Below are 20,811 nucleotides of genomic sequence, written 5' to 3'. Positions count from 1 at the left end.
GAAAACGACTCTGGCAAATTTGCTTATATGCTATTTCATAAATGTCACAATTCACAATCTTTTACGTATGTATTGTAAAGTACCGAAAATGAATTTACGAAAATTATGATTTATTTTTGAGTACTTTATAATATGATGTGTCTTTTTCTAAGCGAAGTCCAAAAGGATAATTTACTTTGGCGAGTAAGTTTTTTTTTTTTTTTTTTTGGACGATTGTCTTAGAAATGATTAAGGCGATTTTGTTCACGTTTCGTAAACAATTATTAACAACCTTATAATATTGTCCTGGAGCTATTTATTATTAAAACATTTTTTTTTAAAAAAACTCACTAACACACACGCAATAGATAGTCTACTGATCGGGAGATCTTTTATTGTTGTTATTGTCTTGTTTCACAGGCAGTTTTATCATGAAGTACTCAGGTTATTTTTTTTATATTGCATAATTAAAATATTTCATTAACAACTTTATAGTGTCGCCTAGCCGCTTCTGCTCAAGATGTCTACAAGAAATAGTTCATTTTTGCAAGTAAGTTCTCTTTTTTTCTCAGACGATTTTCTTACAAATGTTCTTTACAGCCTATTTTGTTTATACAGGGTAAGCAGGAATTAAGTCTCTACTGAAAATTGTTTATACATTTTTAAATATTTAACCAATTTTTATGAAACAAAAGCTTTTTATTCTTTATAATGGTAGAATTGTTATACATTGCTAAAATTTCACATAAGCACCACCATTATCCACCAGTTTTCGTAAACTGTTGTGGATGTTTGCCTCAGAGTTTTGCAGATACTGCAGCGTTAGGTTTGCAAGAACTCTATGAATTCACTTCTCCAATTCATCAAGAGTTTTTTTTGCGACAAACTTCTTCTTTCTTCCACCCCTAGACAAAGAACTTGCAGGACATTAGGTTCGGATTCCTTGCTGACCATTCAAGAGGGCTACGACGTCCCAAGCACCGTGCTGAAAATTGGGTGTCAGGGCACACACGGAAAAGACGTGCGAAATGAGGCGAGGCCTCATCTTGGATAAATATTACGTCTTTGTAGTTGTCCCACGCGGATGCAATACCATGAATATAATCCTAAGGCATAGGAAAGTACCGTTCTGGATTCATTGTGTCCCGAATGGTGTATGGTCCCCCAATTATTGCGGGTGTTATTCTGCACCCCTTGTGACCTTTGGGCGATATTGCCTTTCTTCAACAGACACCTACAAATCCTCTCCTGCCCAATCATAACAATTATGCTGGTTAACACATCCCCTAACATGAAACACGGTTTCATCTGACCACAGGATATTAACGAAAAGATCGCATCAGTCTTCGTACTTAGCTGCATCATCTCCCCATTCTTTAACTGATGATCACGATCTTCTGGCGATAATTCCTGGAACTAATATGGTTTGTATGGACGAAAATTTAACTCTTTCTTCAGAACAGTTCGGATTGTATGTTGGGATAAACCACTTTTGCGACATGTCGGTATTTATGATTTCGAAGGACTTCGAGTGAACATTTCCTGTACTACTTGCACATTTTCCTCCGTTCTAGATGTTGATGGGCGATCGCGTCATCTAATATCTACTACAGAACCTGTGTCCATTAACTTCGAATGGCATTTCCTTATGATCTTTTAGGAAATTTAGAATTGGGAGTTTATAGTGGATGAGCTTTGTTCGGATAACTTTTTCGAAACCTGCCCGAGTGATTTTATTCATAAATAAATACAAAATCTTTCTCGAGTTAGCATACAACAACCTAACTCTATCGTTTAGAGGAAGTGGCAGAAACGAAATCCACTCATTGGATTCTATTCTGTACCAAGCCAGCTTATTCTGCATTGTGATTGCACGTCTTTCTAAAATCTTGCTTCATATTATCCTCTCACGTTTTATTAATTTACCCAAAGGCCAAAGTTCGTTTTTATCAGGCTTCCCAACTGGAATTTTGTGAACCTTGCGTGTCCTACACAAGGAGTGACGTGTCCTGCCCATTTTAGATGTTCAGCATCTATTATCCACATGAAATATGGTGACTCATAATTATTGTGGAGAGCAAGTTGATTCTGGGGTAGAGCTGCCACATCTAGTGCGTGGGGGCCCATGGTTCGGTAACAACTTTCGCAAAGTAGACTTTTTGGTGGACAAATACTGTGTACGTGGATTTTCTCTGAATTCTCCCGTTTCCTTTCACTTCACCATTTCATTAATTATCATGATTATAGTCTTCCTCAACTTCGGTGTATAAACGTGGAACGTAAAACTGAAATATTCCCTTTCAAAGGCGTGTACATGCTAAGCATGTATCCATGAGAGAGCTCCGGAATCTTTAGCAAGTTGACATGTCCACCTAACTTGCGTTATTACTGTTGTAGATGCATTGGATGTTTATGGATGTCTGTGGTACTGTAGTTTCTTTAGTTTGTAATATTGAATAACAGATATGGTATTAAAAATTTTCGTTTAATATGCAGATTTGAAATGTGTAGTAATATGAAGTAGCGCTATTTTAAAAATACACCTTTATATTGGATTGGTAACATAATTAATCGAGTGGTAGTGCGGAGTATGTCAAACAATGTCCCTCTGTCAATATTTGCATGTTATAATTTTTTTAATTTACGTTTATCAGTAGTTTCAAAAGTTGTGAAATCGTTTCAAGATAAATGTCCACCCTGTATATTAAGAGCACAGCTAATCATCCAGCGTTGAGAAGTCAGAAGACAGGGACAGAGATAAATAATAGTTCCCCTTAAAGTTTAAGAAATACAAAGATAATATTTTATTTTTCAGGTATAGGTGGTGGAAATAAGGAAAGCCACGATGTGGAACCGAGCTTCCTTAGCAGTCCTTCTCTGGACTCTTACTTTGGCTAATACAAACGGTAAGGATATCATCATTTTCTTAAAATTTACAGTAAGGGTTAACGTTTAAGAGAATGACTTACTAAAAATAATACAACATTTACCATTTTCTTTTGCTTGTTTTTCATAAGTGAAAGGAGATAATGAAATGCAAGGGTGCGTTGAAACATTTCTTTTTTAATTTCATTTGAACGAGTTGTGGAAAAGTTGTCTTTAGGTTACAATAGTTTGCATGCAATATTGCAGATTATTTTGGCGAACTCTTCACCCTCCCTCAAGAAGGTCAAAGATTTCTGCAGCCGAAGGTAGGCAACAACCACATTTTTGCCTTTTTTTAGTTAAGCTGCCCACAAGGGGGTCTATGACGCAAACTGCGTCATTGAAATATTGGGGGGGGGGTAAAATCTATATAAATATGTTTGAAGGGGATGTAAAAATTAATCAAAAAGAATATTTTATTTTTATGGAAGAACAACTATGGATAACAATGCATAATTTTTTCTTCTGTCCTTTATACCACGATACTGACCATTTTGGTTAATGGTTGAAACGGTTTTAAGGTTTTCGGTTGCATTCCTTACCTGAAACTCATCTTGTCTACGGCACTTCAATCTGCACTTTTTCTGAACTTTATTACATTAGGGGATATTTACGAAAATTTTTAAAATTAGCTGATAGTTTAATTTCGATGTCGAAAGCCCTGTTAATTAAGTAACTAATCATCCAACTTTAGCTTAAAGTTCACGTGTGTTTTGTCTAGAATTTGGAATATGGAAAGTGGTATTTAGATAGCAGATCCTTGACCAGTCATTACTCTTGTCCATGTTTAATCAGTCATCAATCCTCTTTGATTAAAGCTTGTTTTGATTTATATTTTATGTGCGTTAAAATTCGTTGCATCAGACCAGATTGATATTTGAATTAGTCGGTTATAGTAGCTTTTTTATGTAACAGCATTTTAAATGTTTTATAGTGACGACAACTTCAACGTATCAGTAGCCTCAGATAAGATATTTGTTATCCTGGGCCGCTATCTTGAAACTGTTTCAGGATTTCTTTTTTACTTTTGGCACACTGTAGTTCAGCCTGAATTTTAGCCAGTTCTTTGGATTTTGCTTGCTGAGAACTGTTTGTGGTTCGCAGCAAGAATTTTGTATTTGAACTTAAAATTATGGATAGTAGAACAGACGATTTGGCAAGAGAAAGTGTTTCTATATACATAATATTCAAATTTAAATTGTCATAATTATACGATCAGGCTGGGAGGGGGGGGGGTAAGTCAGACAGTTGGGGGGTGCGTCATGAACATAAGGGGGTGGGCATCACTGAGTTAAACAGCAGAAATAAATTTGTTTCAAGATGGAACATGTTGTTTTTAATGTAGCTTTAAGTAAAAGGTGTGCATTTTTAAAATGTTATTGTTGTCAATGAGTCTATATTTTAACAAAAAGCCATAATTCAAACAGAAACCATTTTATGTTTATCAAATTATTCTGAAGTTCGTGTATTTGTCCCCCTCCCCCATTGCTGATAATCATTGCGTTTGAGAATTTTCAAGAGTGCAAACCGAAGAGCCAACTTAACACATGTGGCAGACCGAAAGTTGTGAACCATCCAAGTGAGGTGAGAAAAAAAATACATTAAGTTGCAGTACTGGATCCGAATTCGAAGCTGGGGTCCGCGGTGGCTCAGTGGTAGAGCGTTCACCTCTCGTGCATGGGGTCCCTGGTTCGATCTGAGATTGCGCCAAGCGAACTTTGTCGTGGACAAACACTGTTTGCGTGGGTTTCCTCCCACTTTCTTAATTACGCCCTTTAATTCAATTTTCATCATCACCGTCTCCTTTAACCTAGCCGTCATAAACGTGGGACGTAAAACTCAAAGATTTCCGATTTCGAAGCTGGTTATAACAATTGATGTATAAAAAGTTGACTTCTTCACAGGTTTGCCTGTCACTACCTCATGTATCTGCCGCTGCTTTTCGTACAGGAATCTTAGACAGATCAGCAGATACAAGTATGATAGTACTGTAGCTTTTCAGGACGTTGGTGTTGTCACTTTAGAAAACGCAGCTTCCATGAGAGATAAATCGAAAATTCATTGAAAACAGGAAAAATTAGCGTGCGATTTGATAAAAGACCGTGGTACGAAATATGGACTTTGCGGCCGTTATTTCGATGGACGGAAAGAGAAAGTAAATACAGGAGAGAGATATAATAAGAGCACTATACGTTAGTGGAAAAAGCCGACTTATAATACCTCTGACGTGTTCCACTTTCAAGGAATGGAGATAAAATTGCAAAAACGATTCTTTAGTTTCTTAAACGAAATGGAAAAGGCACTTCACAACTATTAAATACTTGCATTGGATTGCGATGGAACTAATGTGAATACATGTAGACTTAGTGGAGTGATGACATATGTGGAGAAAAAATTAGGAGAGGAGTTGCAGAGGATTATGTTTCTACTTCATATGAACGAAATACCTCTCCACCAGCTAGTTAAATACCTCTGCGGGGCATCTATTGGTCAAAATACATTATCTGGTCCGATTGAAAAAAATTGCCTGTGAAGTTACCTATGGATTCTTCCCAACCGACTGAAGTTCCAGGAGACGAAACAATGATTGATTTCAACGAATTGAGTACCGACCAACAATACCTAATAAACATTTGTCGAGCTGTCTCTACTAGCATATCTTCGCCAGGTCTATCAAGGAAAACTCCTGGACTAATTGCACAATTTCGTTGGTTACTAACTTAGTAAAGATAACTGTATCTTTACGTAAGACGGCTTACGTTGGCTGGTTCAGTACGTGGTTCGAGTCAACGCCCAGTAGAAATGAAGCTAAATCTGACTAGAAGTAATTAATTATGTAGACTGAGAGTCGGAAGTAGGGGAGGAAATAAATCGATAGTGTTTAAGAGTATGAATGAGAAAATTACACTCAGTGGGTGGAAGTAATATTTTATCATGTTCCTAATTTAATGTCTTCCTAATAACGTTTTGTAATTACTCATCGGAAATAAATTGTTTCATTACAATATCGACCTTTGATGTAGAAAGAGTAATTAATTGTTATTGTCTGCGAAATATAAAACATACTGTTTGGAAAATCTGAGAAGAATTTATGTATATCTGCTACACGTGTGTTTACATGATTGTAGAAAATCATTTGTTAAGAAGGTTGGGTTTCAACACATGTAATACAATTGAAGTACAGTGAAAATCACAAGTGTTCGTGCACCAACTGAAAGCTATGATTAGGTGCTTGTATCTCCGACTTTGTTGGAGAGAGAATATTGAAACAAATGGCACTGCATTTTCCATTAATTTCTTTATTATGTAAAAAGCAAACGATCCGTGAATGCGAAGAGAGACATAATGGCAAAAGAAACCAAAATGAACATGGTTTTGATGTGTCAAAGGTATTCGCACACTAAAATTGAAGACAGAAACGTCCAGCTGTTTGAGTTGTTGTTCACGCCCTTTGGCTGTTACAGTGCCTTCTGGCGGTTTGCAAAGCTAAACACAACCACAGGCCAGCGAAACATCATTCAAGTTCAAAGAGTGATTCAAGACGGAAAACTTAGGCCTAATGGATCGAAAAGGAGCGGAGGCAACAGAAGCAGAATGAAAAATACTTATATGGCTTCATAACGACTGCAGATCCTTACGAGAGATATCAGATATTATCGGAAGACCACGTTCGATCGTGCAGTCAATCATAGATCGATACTGCGAAAAAAAAAAAAAAAACAGTCAAAAACATGCCGTGAAGTGGACGTCCACGGAAGATCTTTGGAGGATGTGAGCGTATACTGCTGAATGAAACTAAGAAGAACCAAGAATCAGTGCTCCGAAGATGGTGGTAGAAGCAGCGAAATTAGGTATGTTTGTTTCGGAAAGCACTGTGCGTCGTGCTTTCAACAAATAAAGTTATAATAGGCGTGTTGTTCGAAAGATTTTTTTTCGAGGTGAGTAGGAAGAAGTAGCTCCTGTTTGCAAAATCTTACGTGAACAAAGATGTGGCTTTCTGGGACAAAGTGATATTCTCAGACGAGAGTAAATTTAATGCTTTTGGTTCCGACGGTAGACAAATTGTGTGGCGAAAGCGAAATAAAGAGATGGACCCGAAAAATCTGCGACCAACCGTCAAGAATGAAGGTGCTAGTTTGAGGGTGCATAAGTGATTCGGGTGTGCGGAAGCTGACTACTATCGACAATATTATGGACCAGCATATGGACATTGACATCTTGAAGAAAAATCTACGTTCTAGTGCTGATCAAATGGGCCTGCAAGATCACTTTGTATATCAACAGAACAATGATCCCAAACATACGGCTGGTCACTCCTCCTTAATCGCCTGACCTTAATCCGATTGAGCATTTGTAGTACTTACTCGAAAAGAAACTCCGCAATTGCAGTATTACGAATAAATGTGCAGTTCAAGAGAAAGGGTCTTCTATAACAGTTTGAAGATACGCGACGTTTAGTGCACTCGATGCCGAAGCGCTTTCTAGCTGTAATTACTGCCAAAGGGAACTCGATCAAGTATTTAATCATGCACAATCATTTTCTTTCCGGACGTTTCGTAAGTGTACGAATACTTTTGACACATCAAAACCATGTTCATTTTGGTTTCTTTTGCCATTATGTATCTATGTTTTTGCATTTACAGACCGTTTGTTTTATACATAATAAAGAAATTAATGGAAAATACATGGCCGTTTGTTTCAATGTTCTCTCTCCAACAAAGTCGGAGCTACAAGCATTTAATCATAGCCTGCAGTCGGTGTACTTATGACTTTTCACTATATATAATTGTAATTTTTTTCCGTTGCCGTCAGTGATGTACTGTATTTAGGATTTTGCTTAGGAGCTATGCACAACACGTGAATAAGCACTTACATTTTTCCTTTTGGGTGCTAACAAATTTTAATGAAGTTGTGCATATAACAAATTTATTTTGGGGTGGACTTGAGCGCGATAGCTCCCCCTAAATACGCCACTGGTTGCTAGGATTGAGAATCCTTTGTCAATGCTTCAGTCATCATTGGAAGTTTTCCCACGGCTGCACCCTCGCAGACATTGGAAGGGTTTCCGTGAACAGTAGTGTTCTCTTGAACTCATGATTTATTTGAACACAGTACCGGTATTTGTTTACGAATTACTTATATCTTAGCATGGCAAGAAATAAGATTATTACCGTATTTACCACATTTATTCCAAGTTGTGTAAAGGGGCGGATAAAGGAAGGGTTACTGAAGTACTAGACTCTATTCTAATCATGATAGCAACTTTTTTATTTTTTTAAAAAGCTTGATTGTGCTTCTATTACACCCTTAATTTAACACATTGTGCATTATGGTATTTATCACATTGTAACATAGTTGGTCATTGTTAAATTGGAATGTGTGGGCATTCTGGGCTTTGAAATACGGAAGAGGTTTATTGAATTATTCATTTGAGAAAAGGACTAAATCGTTTTCCATTAAATTTAATTTTATGTTTCCAGATTACAACTAAATGAACGATATTGTACCCATAGCAAACGAGAGAGAAAAGAAAAGACGGCAAATAAAAATTACTACTCTCACTTTAATAGTGAATATTATCAGTGCATAAAATATCTGCCATTTGTTGTTCTGTTTATGAAAAACAAAATCAACAGAAAAAATATCCTTTTTAAAATATGTATGTGTATGAACATTCAATTCAACTATTAGGGGAAAAGGGGTCGCGGTGCTCAGTGGTAGAATGCTTACCTCCAGGGTGGATTGATTTAAATCACGATTAAATCGTGATTTTTTAAATAAAAATCGTTGATTTAAATCAAATTCCAAAGTGATTTAAAGTAAAAATAAGTAAAGTCCCATTTCTGTTCTGTTATTCCGATTATGGAAGATGATAATCATAATACAATGAGACTCAAATGTACAGTATGTACAGCATAGTATGAAAACAAGTGTCATGCAGAGGATGATTAGGGAAAATCCCGTTTTGAACGGGTAACAGGGCAATCCTGGCTTCTTCTCTTCGTAACTTAGGGTTTATATTGTAAATCGTTAATTTCCAACGGGGAAATCACCATCGACATTTAAGACTAAGATTCTTTTGTGTGCGCGTCTATATATTTGTTCCCAGGTAATAGGGTATATTTAGAAGTGTCCTATCCCCTCTCCGATTTTTTTTTTTAATTTTATAACTTTAGGCAAAATTTATGTATTTCATGTCGCAAGCTGGTTACAATTTCCTTAAAAATATGCCCCTGCCAAATATCAGTAACTTTTGTGGAAAAAAAAGTGTCACTTTGATAAGCGTTGCTGTACTTTTTCCTTAACGCTTAACCTTTTAAATTATATCACCTATTTTTAGGTGATAGGATAAAATCTCCATTATTCGATTTAAAAAGTACCAATAAAGCTTTTTACTTCGTTCTTTCAGGACTGAAGGCATTGTAGAGCACGTTACATATGCTTTCACGCCTCTCTGCGTCGAGACGTAGAATGTGATGACGTCATAAATTTAAAAAATATTTTTTGTTGTACCTATTTTTACTATTTTTTGGTGGGCCTACATTTTGCATTCAGAAGACTGAAATTCTGCACACTCGTTCAGTGCACCCTTAGTATTTTTCAGATGATTTCAGATCTCTACGCGGAAACAGGGGTTCCAGAAGGGCAAAAATGTAAACAAAAAAGGATATTTTTAACAAAAAGTAGCTTTCTTCGCGATTTTGCCGCCTAAGATGGAGACAAATGAATTGTACCATCTGAAAGGCTGTTCTATTCTGAAGAGAATGATGTTTGAACCATGATCTTAGGATAAATAGAAATGTCTCAGGAAACTGTTACCTGAGATCCTGTTTTATACGGGAATCTGGGATATTTGGGGATATTATGTTTCGCGGGCTTACTTTTGCATCTAGAAGTTTGAAATTTTGGACACTCATTCACTGCACCCCTTAGTATTTTTTCAGATTTGTTTCAGATCCTTGCCTTTAAACAGAGGAGGTACAGAGGGGTAAAAAGTAAAAAAGGGGATATTTCTTAACAGAAAATCCCTTTTTTTCGTGATTTTCCAGCCCCAGATAGCCTACAGGATGGAGACATTTGAATGGTACCGTTTGAAACTCTGTTTTATTTTGAAGAGAATAATGTACAAATCATGATTCTAGGATAAATAGGGATGTCTGGGGAAATTTTTATATTACATCCGGGTCATCTGGGGTATTGTGGGGATGTTCGTAGCTCATTGTTAAATATTTTTCCCGCCCTTACTATTCAAGATAGAAGCTTGAAATTTTGTACATACATTTAGTACACCCTTAGTATTTCCCAGTTGATTTGAGATCTGTGCGTTAACATAGGGGAGTCCAGAAGGGATCAAAATTTTAAAAAAATCAGAAAAAAATCCGAACTTCTCTCAAAATTTTCCGTTTCAGGGACATGATAGGGAAAATGTGAATGTTACCGTTTTAAAGGCTGTTCTATTCTGAAAAGAAGGAGGTATGAACAATGATCCTAGGACAAATAGGGATGATCCTTGACTAAAAGTCTATAGTTTAAAAAAAAATGTTAAGAAACATTGTTTGGGATTAATATAGGTTAACGATTGGGGATTAATTCAAAATTCAACCCCAATACTTTCACTTAAATGGCATAATTGACATTTAATACTAATTTGTAATGGTTTTTCTTCAGTTCGCGACTTGTATTATACGAGGAGAAAGATTTGATTTAAATAAAAAAAAAATCGATTTAAATCAAAAAAATAATCAAAAATGATTTTTTTTTAAAAAAAATCATGATTTTTTCCACCCTGCTTACCTCTGATGTGTTGGGGTCCTGATTCGATCCCCACTCGGACGAAGTAGGTTTTGTTGTATACAAATCTGACATTAGTGTATATTGCGGATTCTCTCGTTTTCTTCCATCTTCTTCATTCCACCATTTTGTTCATTGTCATCATGTAAATGAAATGAAATCTTTGAGTTTTACGTCCCACGGTTATGCCGGTTAGGCTAAAGGAGACGGTGATGATGAGTAATGAATGAAATGGTGGAATGAAGAAAGTGGGAGGAAACGGGAGAACCCCGAGAAAACCCACGCACACGGTCATTGTCATCATGTCTGTCTGTCTCTCGTAGTCTCGGAGCATAATCATTGGAACGTAAAGTCTAAAACATTTCATTTTATCAAAAAACGAATATTATTCCGTCCGAACTCTTTTGCCTTCACGAATTCTGACGAAGAATTTAAAGTTTAGAATTTAGAAAAAAGGATAATTATGTTTATTCTGATGTATGAGTACGAAACATAATTGCTTACCTCGAGGGAAGAACGCAGATTCAAAGTAATTGAAAATTTAAAAAAAAATCTTGAGGCAAATATTTGGACTCAAGGAGATCGGGAATGGATAATGAAGGAAACTTCATAACGAGAAATGGTATAATTTGAACTTTGTACAAATTTTATAAAAAAACTTAGGTTCATTAACTCTAAGAGGCTTAGGTGCAAACATCATACAACTAAAATTAAAAAAAAAAAAAAAATAGGAACCGGAAAATTCAATAGAAATGCAGACATTAGGAAGTTATAGGGGTAAAATAAAGACAACACAAATATGGATGTCATATATAATGGAAGAAAACAGTCGGATCATTCAAATATTCTAAGGAAATGTAAGCTGTACATAAAGTGAATTGTCGTTTTAATATGGTTGGTTCTATAAATCATAAAATTAATCATAACAAAAAAGCCTCCAAACATGTACCGTATTTATTTTTAACTAACACTTTTCAAGATTGAATGCTATTTCCGCTGTCCAACTGAATAAAAATGTCTTCAAGGCTTCACCCATGGTGTATGAAAATGAGTGTGTAATCTAGTTTTTATGAACAATAAAAATATTCTTTTCCTACTTCTGAATGTTAAAACACTATTCAAGTCTAGATTTTCCAATATATATACACGAAATGGCTGAAATGTTATTACAAATAAATGTTATTGCACTGTTAAGAAAAGGGAAAACATCACTCTCTTAATAAATAATTGTATTTTTTCCACCATATACAGTATATATAATAAAAACTGTCTGTCCTAGCAAAATAAAAAAAAATGAATATTAATACTGGTGAAAGTTCACTTACTTGTCAAAAACTACGCATCAAAAATTACAAAAACCCATATCACTTTGTTCAGGTCGACGAAATCTATAGATTTTTCATTATAAGCTAATAATGTTGTACGCATAAAGTTTGGGACCATTAGCTTCTTTAAAACATTTCAAGATTCAGTTTCCTCCAATCTCCTCTCGAATCGACCAATATGCTTCCGTTCTCATCCTAACTTCGGTATGTGGAAAAACTTGGCAACATATCCTTAATGTGGCGGACTCTTCCCATGATCCTTTGTGGTGTCTCTCCCATGATTCCCATCAAAAAGATTATACGTTCATGGCGCCCTCCCAAGACAGTTTTCTAAGGTTTTTATTGAATCAAAATTCCAATTGGATTTTTGATCCAATAAAAACCTTAGAAAACTGTCTTTGGTCAATATATATGAGAAACCAATATATTGATATATTTCAAAAATTTTCTTGTGCGCCTTATATCTTATATGTGCTTATTCCGTACAAAATACAAAAACTCGATTTAGAGGCCGTTCAAAAATTTTGTGGGCCAGGATCCAAAAACTCCAATATATTTCAATCAAAAGTTTTCTTGTACGCTTTATTTCTGGAGAACTACATATAGTGTAGGCAAATCTAAAGTATCACTTAATTCAGTATATGTGCTTAAATACCAAAACTCGATTTAGGGGTCGATCAAAAACTAATTCTTGACCAAGATCGCAATCTTTTCGTCCTCTCGAGACAAAGGGGCGTATCTCATTTTTCAAATTTTCCAGGAGACAACTTTAAAGAGTTCATCACAATTTATTCTATCGTGTTCTCTGAATATTTAATTTGATCTCATAAGTCATATATACCTGAACCGAAGTAAATTAAACTAAATTTTAAAGAAGACGATACAATGAATAATGCCAAGAGGTTTAAACTTGTCTCCTAGAAAAATTAAGAAAATGAGATACGCCCTTTTTCTCTCGAGAGGGACGTTTTGATCCATTTCTTTTATCATTCCTGAAATCATTGTTTTTCCAAGTTCATCTCCCATTTCTTTAGCAATCCTACACAATGATGTCTTAATTTAATGCACATATAACTAATTTTTTCCTGGATTTAGTAAGCTGAATATTAACACTGTTCCTATAAAAATTGTCAATATTTAGAATTTTATTAATTCATTCTGAGATATTCATCGCCACGATAGCGTCTCCATGTGTTAATTTTAAAGCCGCCAAATTCTATTGTATTATTTTCGTTTGAAATAGTGCAAGTACTTATCAGTAATGTTTTTCTAGTTCATTAAGACAGTCGTTCAATCATTACACTTTTGAAAATATTATTTTCCAAAAACTAAATTCATAGACTACAATTGATCTTCAATTTCACACTAAACTCTTCAACCAACATTTTTCCAGTAAAACACCAATAAATATGATTATAAAACAATAATCATTAATAAAATAGTATTCCAATTAATACCTCCAATCCTTCCATGAACGTAGACAATTCATCATGCATTGTACTTATATTCAAACTTTCATAACAAAAATCAGAACCTTCAGCATAGTAGTCCGGATCTCCGAGAAAGCACATCAAGTAACCTTCAGAGATTCTGAGGTATTGACTTTACTATACTCACTGCCAAGGGCGCCCATCAGGGGGGGGGGGAGGGCAAGGTGGGCCCCCCTTTGAGGAAATTGTACTTCGGAAGATCGAAAACCCAGTAGTATTTTTAGAATAGTTACCGCAAAATATGAAACTATATTTGAAAATTCGCTTATAGTTGCCCCCCCTTGGAAACCACAACATGGGCGCCCTTGCTCACTGCAACCCTCATTCTCCAATTCCAAGTCGAATTTCCAAAAATCCTTCCTTAGTACTACCTAACATCACAAATACTATGTATTGTCCAAGCTTCCAACTTCTAGCTTAAGCAGTTTGGTCTAGACGTTGAGCAGTCAATAATTCAGTCAATCTAGTTAGTGAATAGTTCTTCTCCACACCGATGTATATAGTGCCGGAGAGGAGTCATTGATCAGGTAATTGCGACTGCTTTGAAACAAATGCAGCGAATGACAATTAAATCTGTTATATCTGTATTTTCGTGTGGAGAAGAAACAAACTTGTGAACCAAAGGTTTAAGAAGAACTCAAGTTATTAATATAAACTATGCCGAATATTATTCACTTATATCATCATAAATGAAATACGAAAGACGTTTTGAAACGAAGAAATATAACATACAACTTTGCAAGCGGAGGCAAAGAAACCTAACGTAACGAGACTAAAAACGAATCATTCACCGCGTAGTGATTGTGGTTCAGTGGTCAGGTTCGCTGCGATCCTTCATACTGCGAGGACGTACTTTGTCTCTGGTGTGGTTTTTGTGGTGTGAGTGTGTTGAACTACGTAGTATTATAGGGAGCTAGCTTGTTTACCAGCGGGGGCTGAAGTAGAGGGACGAAAATTTCAACATGTTTTCTGCCTGACTCTTGCGACCCTCCCTTACCCTCCTTCTATATGTAAGCGTTGCCAGGGGTAGAAAATTGTCACGTGAATGTCATTCTGAAGAGTAGTGAGAGTTGGTTATTTGTTGAGTATTGTTGTGGTTGCGGTTTTGTTGCTTATTATTCATTTGACAATGGCTTCACAGCGTAAGAGATTGCAAACTATTCACAGTGAAGCTAGAAAAGTAATGCTAGACCGCTCCGTCACGCGGGTAGTTATAAAATATAGAAGGTGGGTAATATGCAAAATGTACCCAAATACAGTAACTGCTTATGCAAATTTGTAAATGACAAGTTTTTTTTTTAAAAAAAAAAGATCTTTCGATAAGGATTGCATAATTTGCATAAACTCTTTGAATTAAGTGAGTATTAGGTGACAACGCACTGGCAACCCTGCCCAGGATCGTCAAGTGACCGTTTCTTAGTTACGGAGGTGGGGCACCTCTCAATCAAATCTCAATTCCTCAGCCTCGCATTAAAGCCAGCTCCCTATAATACTGGTCATTGATCTACTATTATTGCCTTTAATTATCTGTATATACAGGGTGTTAATGAACTATACAACAAACTTTAAGAGGTGATTCCTCACATCAAAATAAGAGAAAAAGTTCATATGGGTCTATAGCGAAAACTGCATAATTTCAGAGCTAGGGTTGTCCAAAATCGTGAAAAAGCCAAATTTCAAGGTTCCTATTTCGAATTCGAGAGACTGTGGATGGTGGTCCTTATCGGCGTAAAGGAAGTCACGCATACGCAATCCAAAAATGCATATTTCATTAATGTTCAAAGGGTGTGCGGATTATTCCTGCAGGGTGAAATTCCCAGACATGCCGTCAACTGAATTTTGAGATATGCTCTAACTTTATGATTAGTCCAAAGTAGGCAAACGAGAAGGCTTGATAGCAATGAACACGGAGTCCTTTAGCGGGATGTCGGAAGTGTTAAGGATCGTCAGCAGCACGATCTCTCGTACTCGGAAAACGCATGGTGCGATGTTTTCTTTCAAGCTTATAAGGGAAGAAAACGTGAAATATACCGTGACGAAATACATATCATCATACGCTATTGCGAATACAAAAAAAAAAAACATAAAGCTGTCAGTTCCTAACACTTTCGCCTTTCCTCCGAAGCATTGGATGTCCATTATTGTCAAAGTTTACATCCTGCCTACTTTGGATCCTTCTTAAAATCAGGGTATATCTAAAAACTCTATTGAAAACATATCTAAGAATTACACCCTCTAGGGAACAACTTTTACACCTATTGTCAATTGATGAAATATACACTTTTGGATTGTGTATGCCTGGCTTCCTTTACGCTGATAAGAACTACCATTGACAGTCTCTCGAATTCGAAATAGGGCCTCCTGAAATTTGTCATTTTCGCGATTTTGTACAGACCTAGCTCTGAAACTATGCACTTTTGGCCATAGGTTCATATGAACTTTTCCTCTTATTTTGGTGTGAGGAATCACCTCTTAAAGTTTGTCGGTATAGTTCATTAACACCCTGTATATATAGATAAACAGAAGTAATATATATAGATTTGTTTCTGTGTTAGTGCTGTATACTGCATTGATATCAGTATGTACTCAGTATCAGGATGTAATATTCGTACGAATACCGTGAAATTCGAATTCGATAAGAGCACAAGATACAGGCGACCATCAGTACTTGAGATACATAAATGGTTAAGTGAGAACTTCGCACCCTTATTAGCTCAGGCAACGGCCATGCAACTGCATAATGAGGAATACTGTACATATGTGAAAATCGGTGATGTGCATAAGTTTAACGTATTTATGTCGAATAAGCCAAGAACAGTGAATTTCCGCCACTGAGATGGACTGATAAGTGAAGTACGAATTACAGACGCAGCCTCTGCTTTGACTCGAGTACGAGTTTTGGATTTGCCTATGGAATTGCCGGATGAGTTGGTAGTGAATGTATTAAATGAATATGGAACTATACATACCGTTACTCATGAAAAATGGCCTGCATATCTCTCAACCTATTTATAATGGACTGCGTATTATTTCCATGTTACTAAAAACATTCCATCCAAATTGTTTTTTGACAACCAGAAAGCCACGGTGATGTACCAGGGCAACAAACAACGTGTTGGGTATGTGCCTCGCCCGCACACGTACAGTCAGTTTGCCCAAAGAAAAGAAATGTAAGACAGCCCGCATCGCAATATGCAGAGGAACTCCCGATTTCGGAAATATTTAAAGGAACACTTCCACCTACAAGGCGATATGCAAATGTGCAAGTTGCTGAAACCCTCCCGCCAATGAGAACCCCGCTAAATGACCTGCCAAGATGTGATAATAATGTTCCTCCTCTTAACGGTGATGTTGCATTTTCGGCTTTATTCAAACCCGTTGATACATCTCATTCGCTTCAAGCATTTCCAGCGATAGCGAGTGAAGTGACGCCTTCTGCAATCTCTGGGCCTACTCAGGAACTACCTTTGCCAGTGCGCGGTTCTGAAACAAGTGAAATGTGTGAGTCGTCTTCCCAGCAAGTAAACAAAGTTAATAGTAAAACCCACGAACAGCAATTAAATGCCATGTATACATTGAACGAGGAAGCTGAATCGCTGCCTTTAGGTAAGAAACGAAAGCCGAATCTTGCTGATTTCCCCCCGTCGAGTGATATGTGAAACTGTAACCAAAACTTTTAGTTACGATTTAGATACTTCCTCCATAACACCTAATGACTAATTAGGAACTGTATAATCAGTGGAAATAGTAGAAAAACATACTAATCAGTTACCTGTTGAATTTACCTACTCGACAAAATAGTCCGGGCCGCGAATCAGCTCCATAGCATCATTATAAGTATTGTGCATCGGTATGTTGATTGACCTTGTACTTTCTTTCCCTCAGAGATTTGTCTGTCTTTATCTTTTCTCTGCAGTAGCAGTATTACTGTTTCCAACAGTAATATGCATCTACCTAATGCGCGGTCATTTTGTACACTCAATTTAAATGCTATATTCAGCTTATCTAATCAATGTTTACTGCAACAATTTGTAATACAAATTGATGCCGATTTTCCTTTGTTTCAAGAAGTGGCTTTCTCCTCATTTTCCTTTTTACCGGCATATAATGCTATTATTAATCAAGGTGAACACCAACGAGGAACTGTTATTTTGTACAAGAAAGGTATGCAAGTGGACGATATATGCTGTTTACCTTCCGGTAGGGCAATTCGTTGCCGCTCCGAGGGGTTCACGATTATTAACATTTATTCACAATCTGAGACACAAAACCGCTTACGGAGGGAACAGTTTTATAATGAAGACATATCATTGTTGTTACCAGCATTACCGGACAAACTTATTATGGCAGGAGACGGGAATGCGGTGGAATTACCATTAGACACGTCAGGACAATATATACCATGTAAGGCTATGCAAACTCTTATCTCACAGCTTCACCTACGCGACGTTTGGTTATTATGTCATGCAGAACACCAAATCACGTACCGCTCCGCCCGAGTACAATCATATATCAGAAGTATCCCGGCAAAATATTACAGAAGCGGCCATGCGCATCCCCTCTTTTTCTGATCATGTATCCTTCAACATTACCTGCAAGTTCCCACAAGCTGAATCATTCTGTTGTTCACTCATATTGGAAATCGTCACTTTGACTTTTAAACCACCCTGATATTAAAAACTTGTTCCTTCATAAGTGGCAGTGTTGGTGTAAACAACAAAACTATTACCAAAGCCTGAATCAGAGGTGGGTAGCTTACGCTAAACATAAAATTCGTTTATTTTTTTAAATGGCAAACTCGAGAAACAAAGATCGATCTTCTCCATACGCAGGAATATTATTACAAAATTCTGCATGACATAGGTCACAACCGAACACGTCGGAAACTTTTACTCTCTTGCAACATATTAAAGCAAAATTACGTCAAGTGGAACATCAACTTCTTTCTAAGTTGAGCTCCTCTGTGGCTAAGTGGTTAGCGTTCGCGCCTTTGCCGGGTTCGATTCCCGACGGGAGCTGATGTGGTTCGGATACCACGTTAACCAGTAGGTCCACGTCTCATATAGCCTCGTTGTTGAACGGGACGTTAAAATCAAAACCAACTCAACTCTTTCAAAGTTGTACAGCCGCATACATCTTGGTGAACAACTAGAAAATGAAAAGATCACCTTCTATCATTATATACCGTAATACCTCCAAATATATGGATTGTCTTGATGTCGATGGGGAACACACCCTCTATAATTTTGATGATATTCAAAATGAATTTGTTCGTTATTATCAGAAAGTATGATACATCTCAGGATACGTTGTTCGACATACAAGACTTTATACATTTTCCTTTACCGCATGCCCCTCCCGACGCCTTGGATTCCCTCATGCACACCTTTTCGGTCGAAGAATTGACGCGTGTTTTGAAGAAATCCCATAATATCTCCAACCCTGGGAATCATGGACTTCCTTATCTATTCTGTAAGAAAATTGGGATATTGTGGGTTAGACACTACTTGCAATGATGAATGAAATATTACACGCCTCTAGAATTCCACAGAATGATGGGATCTTGGTCCTACTTTCTAAAAGATCCGGACGATTTTCTCTTGAGGACTTTCATCCTATTACGCTTCTGAAGACCGATCTTAAAATATTTACCAAAATGATTGCTAGCCGCTTGAAACCCTCATGTAGTCAGCTCATCATCCTGTATCAAGCTGCACTCAATCCTACGTATAATATGCAAGCAGCACTATCCAAACTGAGGGATATTATTTCAAATTACCAGTTTAAACGTCTCCCAGCCTGTGTAGTCTCACTTTCGGAAAGCATTTGACAGTATGACCCATCAATATATCTCTGCGGCACTTAAGGCATATGCGTTTCCTCCATCATTCATCAGCCTCATTACTACGTTATACAAAAATGCATCCTCCAAAATTCATTTAAATTGTCATTTGTCACATGCTATAGAACTTAAACGTGGTATCCGACCAGGCTGCGCACTTTCGATGTATTTATTCAGTCTTGCGAGGGATCAAGATCCAATTTTACATGAGTTTCACAAGCTTAATATATAAGAATATGCAGATGATGTTAAAATTATTTTTTACTGAATTTTCTCATCTTCACAAAGCAATGGAACATGTTAAGCGGTATTCCTTGCTCAGTGTACAAATGCTCAATACACATAAATAAAGCAATTATTGTTTCATAACTGGCAATGTCCGGACTCCCCACTGAACCCTTGGAAGGCGCAGTCTGTCTCCGTTCTTAAAATTCTTGGTATTACATTCACAAATGATGCTAAGAATCAACAGCAGCATATATGGAACTCGATCATAACCCAAATGCGTATACAAAGTCAAGCAGATAAACCGCGCGCACTTCCCTTGTATGGTATGGTATGGTATGCTAACACTTACCTTTGCTCCAAACTTTGATATGTGGCACACATTTTTCTCTTAACAGAAATATATGCCAAGAAAATAGATTTTCCCTAATTGGGTGGTTTCTTTGGAAGTGATACCTTTTTCGAGTACGACGGCCGGTTCTGTCCCTCCCATATGCTCACGGAGGTCTCAATTTGATTAACATTCGACAGAAAGCTAAAACTCTACTTTCGAAAAACATACACATACAGTCTTTAAATGCACATTCACACACTGCACAGTGGTTAACGTGCTGGACAGCCAGCCTTAATGGAAATGAACCCCCAACTTACAACATGAAAATCATTGCCCATCCTATCTTCGTGACCTCATCTTAACCTGGGTATATTTGCCCCCCTTGTCCCCAGAACAGGCCGGCAATACACGCATTTTATACAACATACTCCAACAACAACATGACAATTCAGAAACTGCTTCTATCATCATGCACCATCCACACCACAACTGGCCAGCGATTTGGCAGAATTTGAATCATCCTTTCCTCACCAGTGAAGTGAAACTGGTACTGAGCAATTCATAATCTGCTTCCCACCAATGAAAGCTTATATGCCATTCATCGGAGTACTACTGACTTATGTCTTATTTGTGGACACAGAGATACCTTACCCCATCGCCTTTTGAAATGTTTAGATGCTGGACCAATTTGGAACCAACTTATTGCATGGCTGGCACTCATCTGCCGTAAACCTAAACAGTATTTTACTGCGAACATTTTTCTTTTTCCTGAATATCAACGGTTCCCGCCAACTCGAAACACAACCGTCACATGGCTTCTTGGTACAACTCTCCACTATCTGCTTCACAATAGACCTCACTGCACAGCAATTGAATATTTTGATTATTGGCAACGTTTCC

General features: G+C 37.0%; 1 protein-coding gene across 4 annotated transcripts in view; it reads left to right on the top strand.

Moving 5' to 3' along the window:
• LOC145673404 (uncharacterized) overlaps nt 1–20,811 on the top strand; it is a 491,254-nt gene that overhangs the window by 10,483 nt on the left and 459,960 nt on the right. For all 4 annotated transcript variants that reach the window (XM_081743072.1, XM_081743073.1, XM_081743074.1 and 1 more), the window contains exon 2: nt 2,795–2,885. In XM_081743072.1, the coding sequence (XP_081599198.1) occupies nt 2,825–2,885 (61 nt within the window). In that variant the 5' untranslated portion in view covers nt 2,795–2,824. The remainder of the gene's footprint in view (nt 1–2,794; nt 2,886–20,811) is intronic.

Source organism: Thermobia domestica, chromosome 16 (genome assembly GCF_964235325.1).
Source record: "Thermobia domestica chromosome 16, izTheDome1.hap1.1, whole genome shotgun sequence".
In the NCBI taxonomy this organism is placed as follows: Eukaryota; Metazoa; Arthropoda; class Insecta; order Zygentoma; family Lepismatidae; genus Thermobia; species Thermobia domestica.
This window is presented reverse-complemented; position numbering and strand designations above follow the sequence as displayed.